The 19,371-nt window shown below is 59.8% G+C and overlaps 1 protein-coding gene across 2 annotated transcripts in view; it reads right to left on the bottom strand.

Annotated features, from left to right (window-relative positions):
- Positions 1 to 170: 170 nt before the first annotated feature.
- Positions 171 to 19,371, bottom strand: part of IFT122 (intraflagellar transport 122) — a 65,932-nt gene continuing 46,731 nt past the window's right edge. For both annotated transcript variants that reach the window (XM_069560971.1, XM_069560972.1), the window contains 12 exons: positions 15,825 to 15,991; positions 13,081 to 13,252; positions 11,654 to 11,756; positions 9,648 to 9,788; positions 8,597 to 8,691; positions 6,065 to 6,165; positions 4,051 to 4,216; positions 3,053 to 3,164; positions 2,417 to 2,542; positions 1,510 to 1,589; positions 1,094 to 1,258; positions 171 to 624 (listed from right to left, as the gene is read on the bottom strand). In XM_069560971.1, the coding sequence (XP_069417072.1) occupies positions 535 to 624; positions 1,094 to 1,258; positions 1,510 to 1,589; positions 2,417 to 2,542; positions 3,053 to 3,164; positions 4,051 to 4,216; positions 6,065 to 6,165; positions 8,597 to 8,691; positions 9,648 to 9,788; positions 11,654 to 11,756; positions 13,081 to 13,252; positions 15,825 to 15,991 (1,518 nt within the window). In that variant the 3' untranslated portion in view covers positions 171 to 534. The remainder of the gene's footprint in view (positions 625 to 1,093; positions 1,259 to 1,509; positions 1,590 to 2,416; positions 2,543 to 3,052; positions 3,165 to 4,050; positions 4,217 to 6,064; positions 6,166 to 8,596; positions 8,692 to 9,647; positions 9,789 to 11,653; positions 11,757 to 13,080; positions 13,253 to 15,824; positions 15,992 to 19,371) is intronic.

Genomic DNA, 19,371 nt, shown 5'->3' on the forward strand with positions numbered 1-19,371 from the left:
AACCTGTTCCCCTACCATTCCCATATTGCCATTTTCAATTAGATTAGATTTTAAGAGCACACAAATGTAATGTTCCTCTCGGATCAAATTAGAAAGAAAAACAGGTGCACTTTTGCATAAGGAAATTAAGTTGCAGACAATATGAAGATTTGCTAAAATGCAGACACTGATGAAAATAAGTAGCCCTTTTATTTGTAATTATTGAGGCAATCTGTTCGCAAAGTGTACATGTGAACGGTCTGACAGATCCGTGGACTCCGGCAGACTGCCGCAAACAACTCTGAGCCGTTCTGAAACGAACAGATTTTTTTTTTCTCTCTCTCTCTTAGAAAATATATGTTCGTTCTCTCCTCCATCTCCTGGTGCTATTCACAAGACACAAAATGCCATAAATAGGAGTTTCATGGTTACACAAGGCCCCTCCCTAAGATACACACTCAATCGGGGCATAAGACAGTCTGACAGTTTAACTCTTCCTTCGATGGCCCCGCGACAGGCAGCTGTCGGGCAGGGCGGCGGTCCTCAGGGGGCTGGTCAGGGGCTGGGGTCGTCCACGCGCCGCCGGCAGTAGGGGCAGCAGGTGTGCTGAAGCAGCAGCAGCTCATAGTCCTCCGAGTGGAACATCTGGGGAGAGATGGCCGTGACCCCGCAACCCTGGGCGCTCAGCAGCCCCGAGCCAGGCGGGGACCACCGCCCTGCTAAGGGCAGGCGGCTTGGCAGTGAGTCGGGGCCAGAAGTACCAAGTCCCGCCCACCCTAATCTGAGGACCAGCAGGGAGCTGGGGAAGGTCTGAGGCCCCTTCTACCCGAAGCGCAGTTCACAGGAACATCACACTGGCCAGCCCCCCCTGGATGAAGCGCAGGTACAAGGAGCACAAGGTCAAGGGGCAAATCCACAGCAGATGGTCCAGGGATGCCTGTGAGGCTGGGGAGGTGACTAAGGACAGCCAAGCCTCTCCTCCAGCCCGGGAGCCCTGGCCTTAGCCGCTGAGGGACACGTGTGCTGCCCCCATGCCTGGCCTCCCTATGGGGCCCATCCGGGAAGCGCAGCAGCAGCTGGAGGGAAGGACCCTGGGACCATGCGTGGGCGGTACCTGGAAGCAGGAGGGGCACATGGTGATGGAGGCGTCGGGCAGCAGGGAGCGGAAGTACTGCCACTGCAGGGGCGGCGGCCAGCGCTTGATGAGGACGTCCCGCCGGCTCATGGAGCGCAGCACGGAGCGGCTCACCACCACGGGCACGAACTCCGAGCCACCTTGCTGCAGGCCGGGCAGGGAGAGCGAATGGGGCCTAGCTCAGCCGGCGGGGGTACACGCCACAGAGGGCCCCCGAGCCCTCCCCTTCCTGTCCGGTCCCTCGGGAGAACCCAGCTGGCGGTCTCTGTGACTGGGAGCCCACCTCCCTCCCCCGGGGGCCCCAGGGGGAGTGTGCTGAGGAAAGGGACCTGAGCCAGGCCTTGGGCAGGGGGCCGGGGGGGTCTCAGCAGCCCGTCACTCAGGGGTGCCCGCACCTCAAAGCTCAGCTTGGCCGTGAAGGGGTCGTCTTCCCCCACGGAGTCCATGCTCTCATCCAGCCTCAGGGTCTGGGCATCTGGGGGGCACTGGTCAAGGACAGGGCCTGAGGCCGAGGGAGAGCCCCCCCTCCACCCGAAGCATTGAGACTCACAGGGCTGGGGGCTCCCTTTGGGCCAGTGTAGGACCCTCCCCGTGGCTCAGGGAAGCATAGCAAGGCGCGCGAGCGGCTTTCCCCATGGAGGAGAGGCCTGCTCACACGAAGCCCAGCACACAGGTGGGGGAGGTGGTGGGGGGCTCTGAGGGCTTCTGCTGTGGCCCCTCAAGACCCAGCACAGCCCACAAAGGCCGCTGAGACGCAGCGTGGGAGCCAAGGCCTGTGGGCTGCAGGGCTGGACCAGGTATGACAGGCCTGGCGGGAAGCCATAGCCCCTAGCACAGCCAGCAGCTCCTGGAGGGTCTCCCCACAGCTGCTGGGCAGCCTCGCAGACCCTCCTCGCAGAGTAGGGTGGGCACCCCTGGGGATCCCAGGGCCGGCCAGCCCGGGCTGGAGGTGCCCAGGGAGCCACCCCCTTGGCCAGGCCTCCCTCCCCCCGGGGAAGGGAGGCTGCGGGTGCCAGGTCAGGGCAGGCCGCGCCCCACAGCAGCCACCCCCCAGCCTCCTGGGCGGGCACGGGCCCATGGGCGTGGTTCCTGCCTCCTATCCTCCCTGCCCCTGCAGCAGTTCTGCACCCCGGGCCAGCGCCCCACCTAGCTCTGGCACTGAGCCTGCTGCCGTAGGGGCCTCTCCAGCGCACACAGTGGCCCACCCTTGCCTCACCTGGCCCAGCGAGCCCCCAAGGCCCCCCTGCCTCCAGGCCGGCACCCAGCGGACACACACATGGGTCCGGCCGGTGCCCAGGATACTGTTGCTCGTGATCTCTTGCCACTTGTTCTCCCGCTTGAGTCTTGGTGCCTCCAGATCAATGAGGGAGACAGCTTCTTCATCCGTGATCCCCTCCTCCAGGTAGAATTCAACCAGGTGCAGCACCTCTGCAGACACAGGCAAGGGAGAGGCTGCGAGGCTCTCAGAGGCAGCGCTGGGGGTGGGGAGGGGGGTCCGAGAGCTCCTTCCCGCCCAGTACAGGCCTTGCTGAAAGCTGGCGGGGCGGCAAGGGGAAGCAGGCGTGTGTGGGCGAGGGGCCTCGACCCTCCACCATCGCCCTAGTGCCTGGACGGGCTCCTCTGCAGGGGAAGAGCAGGGGCCTCTGCCCAGCTCCTGGAAAGGGGCCTCTGATCCCCGTCGATGTGGAAAGAGCTGGGCCTTGAGAGCCGCGTCAGCTGCCCGGATTGAAGGCCCCTCTGCCCAGGAATTTCATCAGGCAGAGCAGCACTCCGGGCTCTGAGGGGTCTGGGCAGCACTGGCCCTGCCTCTGGGAACCCCGAGTGACCCTATGTGTCAGGGGGGTGGGGGTGGGGGTCTCACTGTCCCCACTTTGTCCAAAGGAGGACACAGGCCGCGCTGTCTGCAGGCCAGCCATCCCGCCTGCCCGCCGCACTCACCGTAGGAAGAGGCGGAGAAGACGAAGGGCTGGCGGCAGTTGATGCAGACATTGCCCAGGTTGTTGAGCAGCGGGTTGTTGGTGGAGCAGCGGTAGCACAAGGGCACCAGCTCCTGCAGGACAGAGCGTGGCCACTGAGGGCTCTACGGGGGTGCGGGCACAGCCCCGTCTCCTTGCCTGGGCTCGGGCTCCAGCCTCCTGGGCCTGGTGGCCAAGAGGAGAGGCCACCTGGATGGGCGGGGCAGGGGCTCTGCACAGGGACGGAGCAGGGTAAGTAAGGGCCTACAGACACCAGAGGCCCTGCCTCTGGGGCCCGCTGCCCAGGACACCCCCTTCCCAGGCGGGGCTCCTGAGTCGCGGCTCTTCCGGCAGGAATGACGCCGGCCACAGCCACCACTGACCAGCCAGCCACTGTGCTCCACGGGTCGTGCCAAGCACGTGACCAACTTCAGCCTCATTCCTCCTCATAGCCTCCTGCAGGAAAGCTGTGACCCGCATCCCCATTTGATAGACGTGGAGACTGAGGCTCAGGAAGACTGAGACACAGCTAGGAAATGGGGGAGCTGTTGCCAAGTCTGCTCTGAGCTTGAAGGAGACAGTGGCTGTTTGGGTTGGAGGAAGGGAGGCTGGGGCACAGACGGAGCTGCAGACACTGGGGGTGGATCTGCGGGTGAGTGATAACCTGCCTCCAGAAAGGAGGACTAGACCAGGGTCTCCTAGGATGAGGCCCAGGCAGAGACACTGGGCCCTGGGGCTGGGGCAGGGCAGACCTGGAGCCCCAGGACGGCTGGGAAGCAAGCGGGCAGAGCTGTGGGGCTTAGGGGGCTGTGATAAACAGAGGAGGCAGAGAGGGAAGGGCAGAGAGAGCTGGCACAACAGGGCTCAGGCAGGGGAGGGGGTGCAGAGCCCCAGGAGCACGGCAGCCATCTTTCAGTCGAACCCAGGCCGGGCACAGAGGTGTCAGGAGAGGCCTCCTGCCCGAGGGGCCAGGGCCCTCACCTCACTGTCATGGAAGGGCTTGGAGCGGATGGTCAGGCTGCCCAGTTCAATGGACTTCTGGAACCGGGCGGGGATCTGCAGGCCCTGCAGCTTGTCGTAGGCGTGCCGGGCCAGCTTGTAGGCGCCCAGGGCCTTGCTCTGTTTGGCCAGGGTGAAGAGTGTGTTCCTGCCGATGATGAGGTTAAGGGCGACAGAGGCCACAGCAGGCCCAAGCACTGGCACTGCCCACCTCTGGAGCGAGCCCCAAGCTGGAACGCAGCTTGTGCACATGCCAGGAGGGCATGGGAAGGAGCCTGAGGACTGCTTCGCTCATCTGTGGGAGGTAAGTGAATTTCTCGGATATCAAGGCCCGGAGATTTTTCCAGAGATACAGACAGCGTTGTCTGCATTAATATTTTAACCTTGCTTAGGTTTTCTGGGCTTGCTGATGGTTCATCTTGGACCCTGGCTGGGCCAAAATGGCTCTCCCTGCCTCATCCGGCCTGCCAGCCAGCCCCTAGATTGCCTGGCACCAAGTGCCGCCTGCTCCATCCCCGCCAGGAGGAGCCTGATCCCCAGTGCAGAACACTTCTGCCTGCACTTCACCGAGGCCACGGCGAGCTCCGGGGCCCTTCTCTGAGCTCTTAGTCTGGGGCTGACGGGCTTTCATGCTCCACCTCAGGTCACCTCAAATGCCAGCTGTGCCCAGGCCCGGTCTGCCCTTTCTCCCCTCACCCTGACCCTGAATGCCCTTCCCCACTGCCCCGTGCCAAGCCTTAGCTAAGCAAGGCCTGCGTCCCAAGCCTCCTCCGAGCCATCCTTCCCCGAGGTTCCTGCTGCCCACTCCCCACCCCACCCCCGTGGCCCCTTCCACAGTCGTCACATGGAGACAAGGTTCCTTGTCTGTGTATCCCCTGTCCTCCCTGGAGTCAGGGACCATGTCAGGAGTCGTTTCCACATCCCCAGTGAAACTCAGGGCAGGGTTCAGTCAGACTCTGCCGACCTGAACAGAACTTGCCGCAGGGGCTGCGTGCAGGGGCCGACGCCCCATGATGGGGGCAGCTTCCCCCGAAATGTAAAGGATGGGCCTGAACCCCTTCAGAAAGGCTGGTCCTCACCAACTGGCAGCTCTGAGCTCTTCCCTGGGAGGGTGTGTGATTCACGGGAAGAAAGCAGGGCGGGGGCTTGGCAGAGGCTGAGAAATAGTGACGTCCCCTCCTGAAGGAGGGGACAGGGGCTTCTTGTGACTTCTGTCCTTTTCAGGACCTTCAGGATTGGGGGTTATTTCCTCGCAGTCTCTGGCAGCACAGGCCCCAAGGCTCCTCCATGGCCCTCACTGGCAGCCAGAGGAGGACAGGCCGGCTCCCAGGCAGGCCCTGAGGTGCTGCCCCTTGAGCCCAACTCCCAGGCAGGGGGCTTCAGTTCCTCCCTTCTCCCACCTCAATTCCCTCCAGCCCCGTCTGTGCACTGGGTGCTCCCCTGGAACATCTACTCAGGCCTCCCCTGGTAGAGACAGATGTCGCCTCCTCCAGGCAGCCTTCCTTGACTTTGACCCCAACCTTCACCCTTGCACACCGCACGCATCCCACTGAACGAGGCCCTGACACTCGTCATCTCCCCTGACTGATGGTAGTTTGTTGCCTGCTACCGGCTGTGCGTTGGGGACGCAGCAGGCGCTCATCCACCTGGGCTGAACAAAGCTCTGCCCGCCCCCAGGTCCCCAGCTCAGAGGCCTAGCATTCCCTACATTCTGGTCACATGCTCCTCTGGGGGTTACAGAAGGCCCACACAGTGTGTGGGCCAGAGACCCTCCGCCGGGCCCAGAGAGCCCTGAAAACTCCCCCTCCCTCGGCGCTGGCCTGAGCCTCCCCGGCTGAGCCTCGCCTTCAGCAGCAGCATGGTGAGCTCCCTCCCTCTGTCTGTTCCCGAGGGCTGCTGGAGAGAGAGGGAAGCCTCTGCCAGCATAGTGCTCTGGAAGAACTCCTGGGGCCATCAGACAGCAGGGGCGGGACAGAGGGCGGTGAACGAAGGATACACTTTGGAGATGCCCAGGGGGGTGTCCTTGGTCAGGCTGTGCAGCAGGAACCTGGAGATGTTGAAGAGCGTCTCGGGAAGGTGGAAGCTGAATGGCTCCTCCTGCCGCGAGGAAAGCACACAGAACTGAATTTCTCAGCCGAGCTGCTGCTGGGCCGGGTGAGAGGCAGATGCCGGGCACTCGGAGTGACTTCGACAGAAGAGCAATCGCCCAGGGAGCACCTGCCATGTGTGTGCTGGGCGCCTGTGGCCACACTCGTCTGGTCCCCAGCCCAACCCGGCGAGGGAAGCAGCTTCACTCTCACAGCAGTGAGGGCAAAACCAAGGCCCCAGACACGGTCGGCCCATGACACCCGCATGGGGCTGCGATTCAAACCCACTGAAAGTGTTTCTCTGAAGCTTGTTGCCTCTGGGGTGGCTAATGATTCCTTCTCCCTGAGCTCAAGTTGTTGCCAATTAGCTCTAAAAGGGGAGACCTTTAGGCAATTTGAGACGTGACCTCCATACAAGCATCTCCTTAAACGGAGGCACTTAACCCTCTGTAGCCTGAGAGCACAGGCCTCCTCTCTGCCGTCCAGCAGCAGACTGATGGCAATGCCCACAGACGTGCCAGGCACTGGGGTCCCTGCTACATGCCTCTGCCCCTGCACCCGGCACAGGCCCTCCCATCAGACAGGCGCTCAACACCCGTGAGTTCAATGCACAGGTCTTCTGCACAGAGAGGCCGCCAGAAGCTCCACACATAGCCTGCAGGGGATGTTCCATCGGGAGGGGTCTATAAGAGGTTAAGAGATCCCTGTTTTGAAGGACGCTGGCACGCTGCTCCGGATGATAAGATGAAAGCAGGCCAGCTTCCCCTGGCAGCAAGCACTCAGTGGTAATAAACTGACATTTCCTCAAGGGCCCTGCTGGGCCGCACTCAGCGCTGAGCCACCAGGACTCGGGCCCTAATTGGTCTCGATCCGCGAGGACTCGCTTTACGCCACTTCTCTGGTCCAGAGCCCAGCCTTCGCTCCTTAGTTCTCACTTAAATTTCTACAGCCTCTGTCAGTTCCAAGAAAACCTGAGCCTGCACCCTCTCCGGGGTGAGAGCCAGGGAGAGGCCTGCCTCTGGTTTTACCACACGAAGTGTGGAAGCTCAGAAGTGTCCCAGGGAGAGGAGAGGGGGTGCTCCCCTGGGAAAGGCGCCACCACCTCCAAACCAGAGCTGCTCTGCCGGGCCGGACACCACACCCCGAGACACCGCCCGCTCCGGGCCTGCGCTCACACTGGGGCCTCTGCCAGGAGCGGCCTCCCTCCGCCCCCTCTTCACCTGCCCCTATCTTACTCATCTCCCACCTCCTGGCTTGGGGCCACCTCCTCCAGGAAGTCTTCTTAGTCCTCTAAGCATGTCCTTTGAGGGAACTGAAATGCAACTGCTTGTTTCTAGGCTGATGGAAGGCTCGTGTGAGGTCTCCGCACGGGGCAGCGGCAAGAGCCGACACTCACCCAGAGTCCCCCTTCCAAGTGCCGCCCAGTGTCAACTCATTGGATCCTCACCGTCAAGTGGGCACTGTTATGACCCTCATCTTACAGAGGCGGGAGCTGAAGCACAGAGGGGAGTAATGACCAGCCCAAGGTCACACGGCGGAGCTAATGCATGAGGCCAGCGGTCCGCCTTCTTTAATTCAGCAGGCGGGGGTGGGGAGGGGGGGCTGCAAGTGCACAGGCTCCAAGGCAGGCTGCTGTCTGGGTTCAAGTCCTGGCTGTCCTGCTTACTAGCTGTGCGATCTCTCTGTCCAGCACCTCAGTTTTGTCATCTGTAAAATGGGATGGCAGTGTGTGCCTCACAGCATGGTCAAAAGGCTGATACAACGAAGCCCTTGGCACACTGCCTGGTATGCAGTAAGCACTCAGTAAGGATCGTCTAGTGCTATTGCCCTCTGACTTATCAGCACGGGGTACACTCACACTGCTGAGTGACTGAGGATAAGCAAGCAAGGAAGCTGAGGGCAATCTGTCACCTGTTCCCAACTATCAGGAGGCAGATTTAAAACAGCTTAAACAAAGGATTCAGAAGTAACTAAGAAGAGCTATTTGGGTCTCTGGAGATCAAGCCAACTCTCTCCTTTATAAAGAAGGAAACTGAGAGTCAGAAAGGGGAAGTGAATTGCTCAAGGTTACACAGGAAGTCAGTGGCAGGGCCAGGGAGAGACTTTGGGCCTTTGGTTAGCGCTGGACCTTCACCTGACTAGAAGACAGGGGCTCCTGGAACATCCCCCACGGGTCATTTAGAGAGACAGCCCTCTGAGTGGCGAGGCCAGGGTCCGCCTGAGTCATCTGAACCCAAAGCAAGCGACCGGAAGGCCCCCTCCAGCTCCGGCTGGCTGATTCTGAAGCCCACACGCTGCACATCAAACAAGCGAACAGTCAAGAAAAATCAAAGTTCCAACCTGTCTCCCAGGGGGAGACCAGACTTCTCCGCAGGCCGTCACACCCTGTGAGACATGCCCAGGCCCCCCCGCCTGGCAGGTGGTGCCCCCGCCCACCTTACCACGTATCGGTGGATGGCGTGGTAGCCGTGGTACAGCTCAGCCAGGTGCTGGAAGTGGTGGAACTTGCCAAGCATCACTTCCTTCTGAGCAGGGTCTGCGGGGAGCGGAGAGAGGGCGTGTCAGCCTGGACTAGTTCTCCGGACACCAGCCCCCCACCCCCGAGCCAGGGCGATGGGGAAGGCGCTCTGCTGTCCTGAGGCAGCAGAGTCACTCCCTGGGGCAGGGCTGGCATGGGGAGAGGATGATCACCGGCACCCAAATGGGCCAGGGCCCCTGGCAGGGAGGGTGGGCGCACGTCAGGAGCACTCATGCCCACCTCAAACCTTTTCCCTCCCCATCCTTCCTCCTCGAAGCCCACACCCCTGGCCAGAATAGAAAGTGTCCCCTCACACCAGGGCTTGACAGTTTTCTAACTCTACCCACAGCTCCGCGCAGTCATGCGGGAAGCAGAGCGGGTCACCCCTGCTTCACAGACAGCAGGCAGCGCTGGGGCAGGACTGTGCTTTGTCACGAGTCCCCTGGCAGCTCCCATGCCAGCATCCACCCCCCGGGCGGGCCTTGGCCAGGGGGACAGCGTCTCCCTGCCCCGTCTACTTCCAGAAGGCCCGCGGCACATCATGGGAAGTCTTGTGAAGGAAATCAACACCAAAACTATCTGCCATCCTGCCGGGGATGAGTGAGAATCTGCAGCGCGCACCTAAAAAGTGATCTCCTCTTCACCTTTTCATTTAATTCATCTTTTAAGTCAGTGCTCAGCCAGCTCCAGTTATGGGCTCCCAGGTAGCCGGGGAGAGACATGTTCCGAATTAGCAACGCAGACCCGGACCTCCCAATCGTAACCCCCGCACGGCCCTCATACCATCCTGAAGCTCATGGGCAAACTGGGAAGAGATGCCACGCGAGATTACACTGCTACAAGACAGGGTTATGGACAATACACCCAATAAACAAGCCCAGGGCTTTAATTAAAGCCTCCCAGATCTTCCGATGTTTATCTTGGTGCCAGAGCAGGGCCGGGGAAAACAAGGGGCCCGGCTGATGCTTGCTTACCTTGAGCTATATCGAGGCACTGCATGGAGAGCATCCAGTAATAATAGGCGGCGTCACTAAACCTGCTCTCGACCACGGCATTGTGAGTGAGCTGCTCCAGCACCCGGACCGCCTCGCCCTGCCGCCCGGCCTTGTGGAACGCTGCAGGGGCACAAGAGCACGCCCCGTGGTGGGGAGTTGGGGGGGGTTCTGTGGGGCTCGCAGAGGTTGGGGGGGTGCGCTGCAGAAGTAGGACACTCATCGGAGCAGCTGCAGCCCCACGTTGCCGGGATGCGCCTTTCAGGCCGAAGGCTATAAATAACCGAGGCTACATCCTGAAAAAGTACAGTGAGGTATATACTCCTTTGAGGGGCTGGGAAAAGGCAACCCACTTTGGGAAGGCATGGGAGACAGGGAAAGCTGAGGGCCACGCCAAGGGGCAAAGTTTGAGGGTGGAAGCACCGCCTGCTGCATGCCCCGCCCCATCGCAGGACAAAGCCTGGCCGCTCCCCAGGTGACACGGTGACGGGCTCAGGGCTTTGCTGCCAGTTCCCTCACTGCATTGTCACTGCAGACCTACACAGGCTTTACGACATGGGCCACGCGGGGGAGGTCAGCTGGCACCCCCAAGGTTCCAGGACCGAGCCCAACGCAAGTACATGCTCGGTCTTCAACTGAGGGCTTTTGGATGACCACCTTAGAAAATCCGGCTTGGTTCTAGCAACCCAATATTTGTAAAAACCAGCAAAAAATTTCTCAACCATTCTTCCATCCACTTCACAGAAATTTCTAGACTCCCAACTATGTGGCCAGAGCCTTGGGGTGTCGGGGGCGCCTGGGGAGGCCCTCCTAGCTGTGACACTTGCCCACACGTGGGCGCTTGGATGATCCAAGCCCCCCACGATCGGGAAGGAAAAGTTCTGGCCTTTGTTCCACTCTCATCTCCAATCTCTTGTCTGAGCACCAAGTTACTATGGCAATGGATTCTTGGATGGGTAGACACAGACAGATGGGTAGGTTGACGTGTTTTGCCCAAACATGCACATACTTCAGCACCTGGGCGCTCTGGAAGCACTGAAGCCGTGGGGAACACGCTGTCCTGCCACGGGGCCTTTCGGCTGAGGAGCTCCACAGGGAGACACCCCGAAATGTGTGCAGAGGCGGCCACTGCTCCCACAGAGAAGTGCAAACAGGATGCTACGGAAGATGACATGCCCAACTGGAGCCCTGCCCAGAGAGGCCGCAAACCCAAGTCTAGAGAACCAGGCTCCCAGACAGGCAGACCCTGGTCTGAAGCCGGCCCTCCCGTTTGTGGCTCTGGGACTTTGCAGGGCACCATCAGCCTCTGCGTCTCTGCAGGGCTGCAGGCGAGATGCAGGCTTCTGTGGTTAGGCGCCCAATCAGTGCCTGGCGCAGAGAAGGCCGTCATATTTGAAACTATTGCCAGTTAAAGTTCTAGACGTCCTTTCGCTCCCGTGTGCAGCTGTTTTCCCAGTGGGTGCGCTGAGGAGCAGGGGACACCCAGTTTCCCTGAGCCAGAGACAGAGCCCAGGTTCTCTTCTGGGTGAGGAAAAGTGGCCTCACCTACTGTATGGGAGGGCTCTTGTTCCATCCTTGCCCCATCGTGCCCCGCCTCAAATTCCCTCTGTGCCACCCCCTTGCTGTGGGACTTCAGGCAAATCCTCTACCTCCTCCAACCTCAGTTTTCTCATCTATAAAATGGTACCTACATCACGGGCCCGCTGTGAGGATAACACGGGATGACACGCAGAGCACTTTGCTCAGAGAGGCGATGGGACCTGCCGGAGGTCCTGGGGCTCGACCGTGAGTGGTGGGCCCAAGAGCATCCCACTCGAAGCCCGTCTCCTTCCCACAGCCCCATGGTCTCCACCACCCGGCCCACCACACCCGCAGGAGGGAGCCATCACTCTTAGGGCCGAGGTGGGGGGGCTGGGCAGCTCCTGGACACGGGTGTGGCCAGCGCTTTCTCCCGCCCCCTCTGCACGGTTACAGGCTGTGGGGCCTACCTTTCTGGGCTTCCTCAAAACGATCGTTCTCTGCGAGCCACTGAGCATAGGGCACGTAGATGTCATCTTTAAACTCGGGGTGCTTCTCACCCAAGGCGAAGGCCTAGGGGAAGGAGCGAATGCACGCTTCAGAACCCGGCCCCCGCCGCCCCCGTGAAAGCACGGCGCTTGGCTGAATCCATTAGGGATGTCATATTTTGCCGGCCTGACAACTCAGAGAGGGGGAGTGCCTCCCCCCTGCCACCACCACCCCCAGAAACGCAGAAACAAATCAGCTTTTTGAAAACAAAAGGCAATTAACAGCAATATGCAAGCGATTGGATTCAATAACAACACAGTCTGTTTCTGGACCACAGAAGCGGCACAGAATCGGAAACATTTTATTTTGAGGCTTTGCGTGGGCTCCCGTAGCGCAGCAAACAGATTTCTTTTAATTGCAGGCGACACCTAAGGAAACAGAATTGACATTATCATCGCTGCTGCTTATTAGCTGTCAGAGATGACAGTGGATGCGGTGCTGCACAGCACCCGCTGTCTGCTTCGTCTGAGCCCCAGAACCACCTGTCGGGCCAGGAGAACCGGAAATGAATCACGGGGGCCAGTATGTGGTGATGGGGAGAAAGCCTGCCTGATGCACTCATTTCTGCTGCTTGAGAAAGCTGATAAACGCCTCTTGAGACGCCATGATTGCCTGTCTTTGGCCCCACCCTCTTTCATCAGTGACCTTGTTACCTCAGCAAACAGAGCCACTGAGAGGGGAGACGAGTCAGACGGCTCTTACCAGCAAAGGCCTCGCAACAGCCCTGCAGACCAGACCACAGCAGGTGGGCACAGCTCGGAGCCCCCTGAAGATGGATTTCAATCCAGGGCACGGGGAGCCAGGGAGCCAGAGGGTGGGGGTCAAGCCACAGAGGGGGAGCACGGCGGTGGCTCCACCAGCGCCCTGCAGCCGTCTCTCCTGCTGGCCTGGCTAACTCTTCCCAGGCCTTGGGGCAGAGGGGTCAGGGGAGAGGGCGAGGGCCCGTAATGGCTCTGGCAGCCTGCGCCTGGGAAGTATGGCTGGCGTTTTCTGCCACAACTTGGCAGAAAAATGCCACCAAGCAGGGTTTAAATGTCACAGAGGGGTGGCCCATGTCGGCGACACATCAGCCCGGACCAACGGCAGGCAGCGGGGGCTGTCACGGTACCTCTGGCATCCCTCACGCCCCTCACAGAGCCAGCAGGCCGTGAGGGTTTCCTGAATGAACGAATGAGCAAAGGCAGAGAGTGAGTGCAGAGAGGCCCTCCAGAACACTCGGGGCTCAGAGAACTCGCGGCCGGGTCTCCTGACTTTCAGGCCAGTGCTCACGTCGAGGGCAGCTGCTCTCCGTGTGAACCGCCCCCCAAGTCCCCGTGTCCCAGGGCTCAGGGAGGGCCTTGGCGCTCACCTCGTCCCAGCGCTGGGTCTCCACATGTAGCTGAACCAAGGACTTGAGGTCACCAATCTTCAGGTAGGTCTCAGCAGCGTAGCCAGGGTTATCCAACTTCTTGAAGAAGTGGGCGCACATCAGCAGCGGCTCCCGCTCAGCCTTGTCCAGCTTGCGGGCAATGTCGATGAGCCTGGAGCGGCAAGAGCATGGGGAGGAGTGGACTCTGGGGAGGCGGCTGATGGGGGAAGCCCCGTGGCGTCTGGGTCTCTCCAAGGGCGGCTCATCGTGCTGACAGCTCCCCAACTCTGCCCATAATCAGTATGGTGCCTTGGCCCCGGTGCATGATGCGAGGTTACTCACTGAGGGACTTCACCCAAAAAGTCCGCCTGGTGAAGGACACTCTGTCCCTCACTTCATGTGTCTTTCCTGGGAGATACGACCCTGTCCAGCAAGCTCTGGGGGGAGTAGCCAACATCTGCTGCTCATCTATGCACGTCAGCTCAGTGCCATAAGCCTTCCCACATATGATCTCACTGGATCGTCTCTGCCCTCGGGGGGGGCGGTACTGTTATTCCCATTTCACAGATGAGGACACCAGAGGCCGGCGTTTGCAGCCGGGAAGGGGCCGAGTGCCCTCTTCAGCACCATTAGAGGAATTCTCACAGGGGAGCAGGGGCGGGGGTGGGAGCAGCCTTCAGGGATAGACCGCTGGAGGAAGGGCCAGTGCGCTAATGCTCTGCGCTCTGGGAGGAGAGCCTGCGGGGATCTGCCTCTTCTCCTGGCCATGGTGCTGACCGGGCCAGGGCTGGGGTGGGGGGTGCCACAGGACCACTGGTTCACCCGGCTCCGCCACGGCTCGTGGGCACAGGGGGCTTCGAGGAAAGCGCTTCTCCCCTCCGGAGAGGCTGGGCTTTGGAGCCAAAGCGGCTCTCCCAGGGTAGAGGGGTTCTATCTTCCCAGCTCGCTCTTTGTGAGAAAGGATGGGGAAGCAGCTGTTAACAGAGACATCTCAGAAATCGGCAAGCTCAGGGAGGCTTGTCAATCCGTACTGAGAAGAATAATGGCTCTAAAAATACCACTTCTCAGCAGAGATAGGACACATTTTTAGGGAAAGGTGGTGCAGGCAACCCCTTGGGAGCCCCCACCCCCGCCCCACCCGTGAAACCTAATGTCCCGGGAGAAAGGACAGAGTGTGCTTGATGTCTCTCTTCTGAACGCGGTGAGCACCCCTGGGGTAACGTGATACGTATCAGCTGCAAATGACGGTGATGTAAAAAACTAGAGTGACTGGGGGCCCTAAACCTGCCTGGCTCTTTCCTGCCCCACCCCTTTCCATGAAAAGAAAAACCTAATGGGGGCGGTGGGGTAGGCGAACTCTGCACCTCTGTCTTCAAGAAACGCTATTCTGGGACCAGAGGACGATGGGGCGGTGCGGGAGGGCCCACTAAGAGGGGCCACACCCACCATGTGACTTAGTCGTCGACCGGCCCCTCTCCCTCTGGGTCCCGGGCCACTGCGGCCCAGGGACCACAGAGTGGTCTCCAGGGCGACCGACAGCCCTCAGGGCGCAGGCCGAGCCGACCTCAGGAGCCACTCCCGCACCGCTTTTCCTCTGCCAGCTGCAGCCTGCCCACGTCTACGCGTGCACAGACACACACACACACGTTAGCACAAAGCCCACTCCTGACGGTGGGAGGAGAGAGGCCACCCCGCCCAAAAAGGGTCCTGAGACTGAGCCCATCCTCTGTCCAGCAGCTCCACCGGAAGCCCCCGAGCTTCGGGTCTCTGCCTCCGTCAGCAGCATTGCCCACCAACCAGCCAGAGCTCAGAGTCCTCCGCCAATTCCCCGGTCAGCCCCACCCTGACGCCACCGCCTCGGGTCCTGCGGTTCAGCTCTCCCAAGTCTCTCGTTCCCTCCGCCGCCACACGGCCCCCTCGGCCCACTTCACTGGACACCTGGTCTCCCTTCCTCCAGTTTTCCCTCCATCCTACACCTGCGGCGGGAGCACGGCCCTGACCAGGGTCCTCCCCACCTGCTGACAGGTCTAAACACCTCAGTCTGGCCCCCGAGGCCCTCCCCGTGAGACCAGCCCAGATGCCCCTACCGCTGCCAGCATCCTCCCCGCCCCTCTCCTGGACAGTCATCCCAAGGTGGCCCAGTTGTCCTGTCTGTTGCTGTTCCTCCCCTTGCGCACCGTCCCCTTCCTGCGCCTCCACCACTTGCAAGTCCCACTTGCAAGTCGTCAAAGGCCCTTCAGGCGAAGACCACCCCTGGCTCCCCCGGGAGAATGCATATCTCCTTCCCCGAGGCGCTCCGCACCGCTCCTGTTCTTTTCAGCACCGACCATCACACAGGCTACAGGCCCTGCTCCACGACTGCCTGGTTGGCCAGCCTTGTGTGATCACTTGGTCCCCGAACCCCGGTTTCCTCATCTGAAGGGGGGCGTGGAGACACTGACGCTAAGGGTGTCGGGGGAACCACATGCCCGCAGGGAGCAGTGCCGGCTCAGGTGGGGCTCAGGGAACAGCGGCCCCGAAGCCTGGGTGGCCCCCTTACCCTCCACCACCCCTTCCCCAGGGCCTTGCTGAGCAGCTCAAAGGCAGCAACTGCTGTATCTGTATTTCCTCCAAACCGAGTCAGCGTTGCCTATGACCAGATACTTAGAGGAACACTGTTTTCCCTTGTCAGTCACAACCGAGCGCTGACAGGGCGTAACACGCCGCCGCCCACGTGCCTCTTGGGGCCGGGACTAGAAACCTACATGTCGACCCAGCCGTGGTCCCCGCTGATCTCGATGGCCTTGCAGTGCTCGCCCGCCGAGATGTACATCTCCACGGCGGCTTTGGGCTCGTTGATGTTTCGAGCCCAGTCAGCCTGTTTTGCGATTAGCATCTTTGTTTCTTTGGGGTCTTCAGATCCAAGGAAATCCTGAGGAAGCACAACAAAAACACTCGGGATTAGAACCTCCTGCTGCCAGCATGATGTCAGAGCTGCCGGAGGCTACAGTGAGGATGGGCCCTCTTGGTGGCGGCCAGGAAGCAGTAGCAGGCTGGGCTCCATGGGGCCGACGGGGGGAGGGGGGTGGGGAGGGGGAGGATGGGGGGAGCAAGCCCGGGGGCCACCCCACAGGTGCTCTGGGGAGGGGCTGGGGCAGTGTGAAGGACGGCGGCTCTCGACACTTCCTGCCCATCCCTCCAACGGCCGTGTCCTCCAGCTGAACAACGCATTCCGGACTTGCGGGAGTGCCGTGCACAAACTCCACGGAGCAGGAGGCTCATGGTCAAGGCGCTTTGTTTTTTTCTCCTTCATGCAGAGTTTGATGTATGTGTGACTTTACACAATTTCGGACACTCAGACCTAGTGGCACCTTTACTCAGAGTAAGGATGACGCCCCTCCCCACCCCACAACGCCTCAGAGTGAGGCTGGGGGTGCCCCGAACTCAGACGGGATGGCTTCCAGAGTTCCTGGAGGGCCCCTCAGCCGCCACCACGCAGCAGGATGTCTGTTTCCTGACTCTGTTCACCTTCTGCCGCCTGAACTCGGGGCGTGATCCCCTCGGCTCTGCCCTGGCTGTTTGCCTGGTAAGCAGCACAAGGGATTCTGGTGAACCACCTCTCAACTGGATGCTCGGAAACCAGGCCTGAGTTTGGGTCTGCGGGGCTGGGGACAACAGGAGGCCACGGGGATCTGAGGCAGAGGGAAGGGGCTTGCAGAGACCCTTGAAGGAGGGAGAGGCCGGTGGACCTGGGGGCTCCGGAGCCTGTGTTCCTTCCACCACAACGGGCCTCTGAGGGGCCATGCCCAGCTTCCCTGGGTTTGGCCTGAGGACTCATGAGAAACAGCTTCAGAAGAGCACCTCTTCTTGGGATACAGTTACCCAGCGTACATGTGTGGGGGCCGCCAGAGTTGAGGCAGCTTTGGTGCCGACAATTTTAAAGGTGGGGCTTTTCACAAAGGGAAATTGCGAGAGCTTAAGAGTGCAGCCTCGCATGCCTCCTCAGCAGCGGTTTGTCTCGGGAATAAAGTGCCCTGCGGAGTCTGCGCCATGCGAGCTCACAAAACCTGAGAAAGCATGCCTTTCCCCTGATTAGCACTCACTTGTCAGGAAAGTATAGTCAATGTACGCTGAAAACCCACTCGAACAATTAGCGTTCTCTTTTCTTTTTCCATTTGCTTTCAGGGTAATTGGGTAGCCTCTAAAATAACACATTAGATGGGCCGAAGACAAGCGGTTCTTTTAAGGCGAGGACAGAGCATCACGACCCTGATGCTAAGGCACCAGTGAAAGACAGCTCGCTGCAGCTCACAATGGGAGGGGGCTAGGATGGCGGCCGCCGGAACCGGAGACGCCTGGCTTGGGCCCTTAAGGACACGGCCTTTACTCTTGGTAGCTACAGTGCCGACCCTTTATGCCAAAGCAAAGCCAGAGCTCTGCTGACTGGGTTGGTTAAAGGGGGTGAGCGGCTGGAGAAAACAGGCATCCTGAGAGAACAGAAATGTCCTTCAGAGTGAGTGCTCATGGACTGCGGTATATCTGTGGTGAGAAAGGTCAGAGGCCAAGGTCGAGCTAGGAGCTTGGCTGGTCGGCTCAGCCAGGGGCAGAACGCACAGGCTTCATGAAGGAGCCTGCCCCAGCCCCGCAGCCCGGCTCCAGAAGCTCTGACCTAATTGGAGTTGAGTCTAAATGCTTCCTCTAACAAGATGGCTTTCCAGAGGTTCTTTGGTTCCACGGCACTGACTGACATGTTATCTGGGGCCGTGGCAAAGGCATTGTCCTGGAGTGGACAGAAGGAGGCCATGCTGAGTGACGAGCAAGACTAAACAGTGCCCTCGCGCTCCGTGATTCTGATCAGGACATACTACATGAGAGTTAAGAGCACTATAATCCCCTTTTTCACCAGATAAACATGTCACTTACCCGGAAAGCATACAATTTATTTGTACGTGGGAATGTAATTTAAAAATTTTCTGAAAACCAGATTGAATCTTGGGAAGCAATTTTCAAGTAAACAAAAACATGCCACGTTAGTAAGCACTGTGTCCCCCCGACCCCCCGACGTAACGTGTATGTACACATGCTCCCAGACTGTGGGCGGGGAGGGGGCCGAAACGGAACCACACTACTGGGATCCTACTTGGAATTTTACCAAAGGCTGAGGCCAAAAACAACGCCCAGCGTATTTACCTTTACGGAGAGACAGACCAGATGGGCTGTGCAAATGGCTGCCTTTCTGGGTGGGAGACTGTAGGCGCACAAAGCCCACCGTAAGTGTGATGGGGGTTCTTTCCAAAGAACCTCTGGAAAGCCATCTTGTTAGAGGAAGCATTTAGACTCAACTTCAATTAGGTCAGAGCTTCTGGAGCCGGGCTGCGGGGCTGGGGCAGGCTCCTTTACAAAGCCTGTGCGTTCTGTCCCTGGCGGGGTGGGCAGGGGGCAGCCCTGAAGGACAAGCATGCTGTGGTCCCACCTGGCCTTGCTCGTTCTCCCAACCTTTCTGAGCTGAGCTGGGCAAGGTCACCCTCCGAGAATGAGATGGAGATTGAGCAAAGTGAAGTGCCTCCCCAGGTCACGCACAGGGAGGCCCGGCCTCACGCCCGCTCCTGGGACAGCAGGGCCAGGCACCGTCTCCAATGCCGCGGCTGCCCACGGGACTTCTCAGAGGTTCTGTGAGGGCGGCTGGCCCAGAAGAACCACCACGACTAGCCAATCCCAGTGCCCACATTCTAGCCTCAGGGATTTGCTCCTTTAGTTCAAGGTTTTACTCCTTGCTTTAAACGCTATTATCCCCAGAAAGAGACACACTGAGTTAGGTGTTCTCAGTGTGATCACACTGTTACATAGTGCATGTGTGTGCGTGTGTGTGTGTGCACGCGCGCACGAGCGTGTGCTGGGGTTTGGAGGGAGGGGAGGGTACAAAAGTTGAAGAGGGCAAAATGGGGTCAGCTGAAGCAGCCAGACCTGAGGGACGAAATGAAGGAATCACTAAGGAAGAGACAGGCTGGGGCCCGGTCCTCAGCCAGGTGCTGAGGACCAGCAAGTCCGGGCCTGCATCACAGCAACCCAGGTACTGCCATTTACCCAAGGCCTTACAGAGGCACCAAAGACAAGAGTGCGCAGCCATCCTCAGGAACAGAAGTGCAGGGGGGTGATGGGGAGGGCTTTCCATCTTAAACTTGCTAGATAATTACCATGAACAGCCTCTAACTGCTTGTGGTTGATGACTCACTGAACATTCTGAGGCCATGAGGTTACTGGGAAAGAGGGTAACAAGGGTACCTTCGTGCTGAAGCTGAAGCTCCAACACTT

The sequence above is a fragment of the Ovis canadensis genome, chromosome 19, assembly GCF_042477335.2.
Source record: "Ovis canadensis isolate MfBH-ARS-UI-01 breed Bighorn chromosome 19, ARS-UI_OviCan_v2, whole genome shotgun sequence".
NCBI classification, from domain to species: domain Eukaryota; kingdom Metazoa; phylum Chordata; class Mammalia; order Artiodactyla; family Bovidae; genus Ovis; species Ovis canadensis.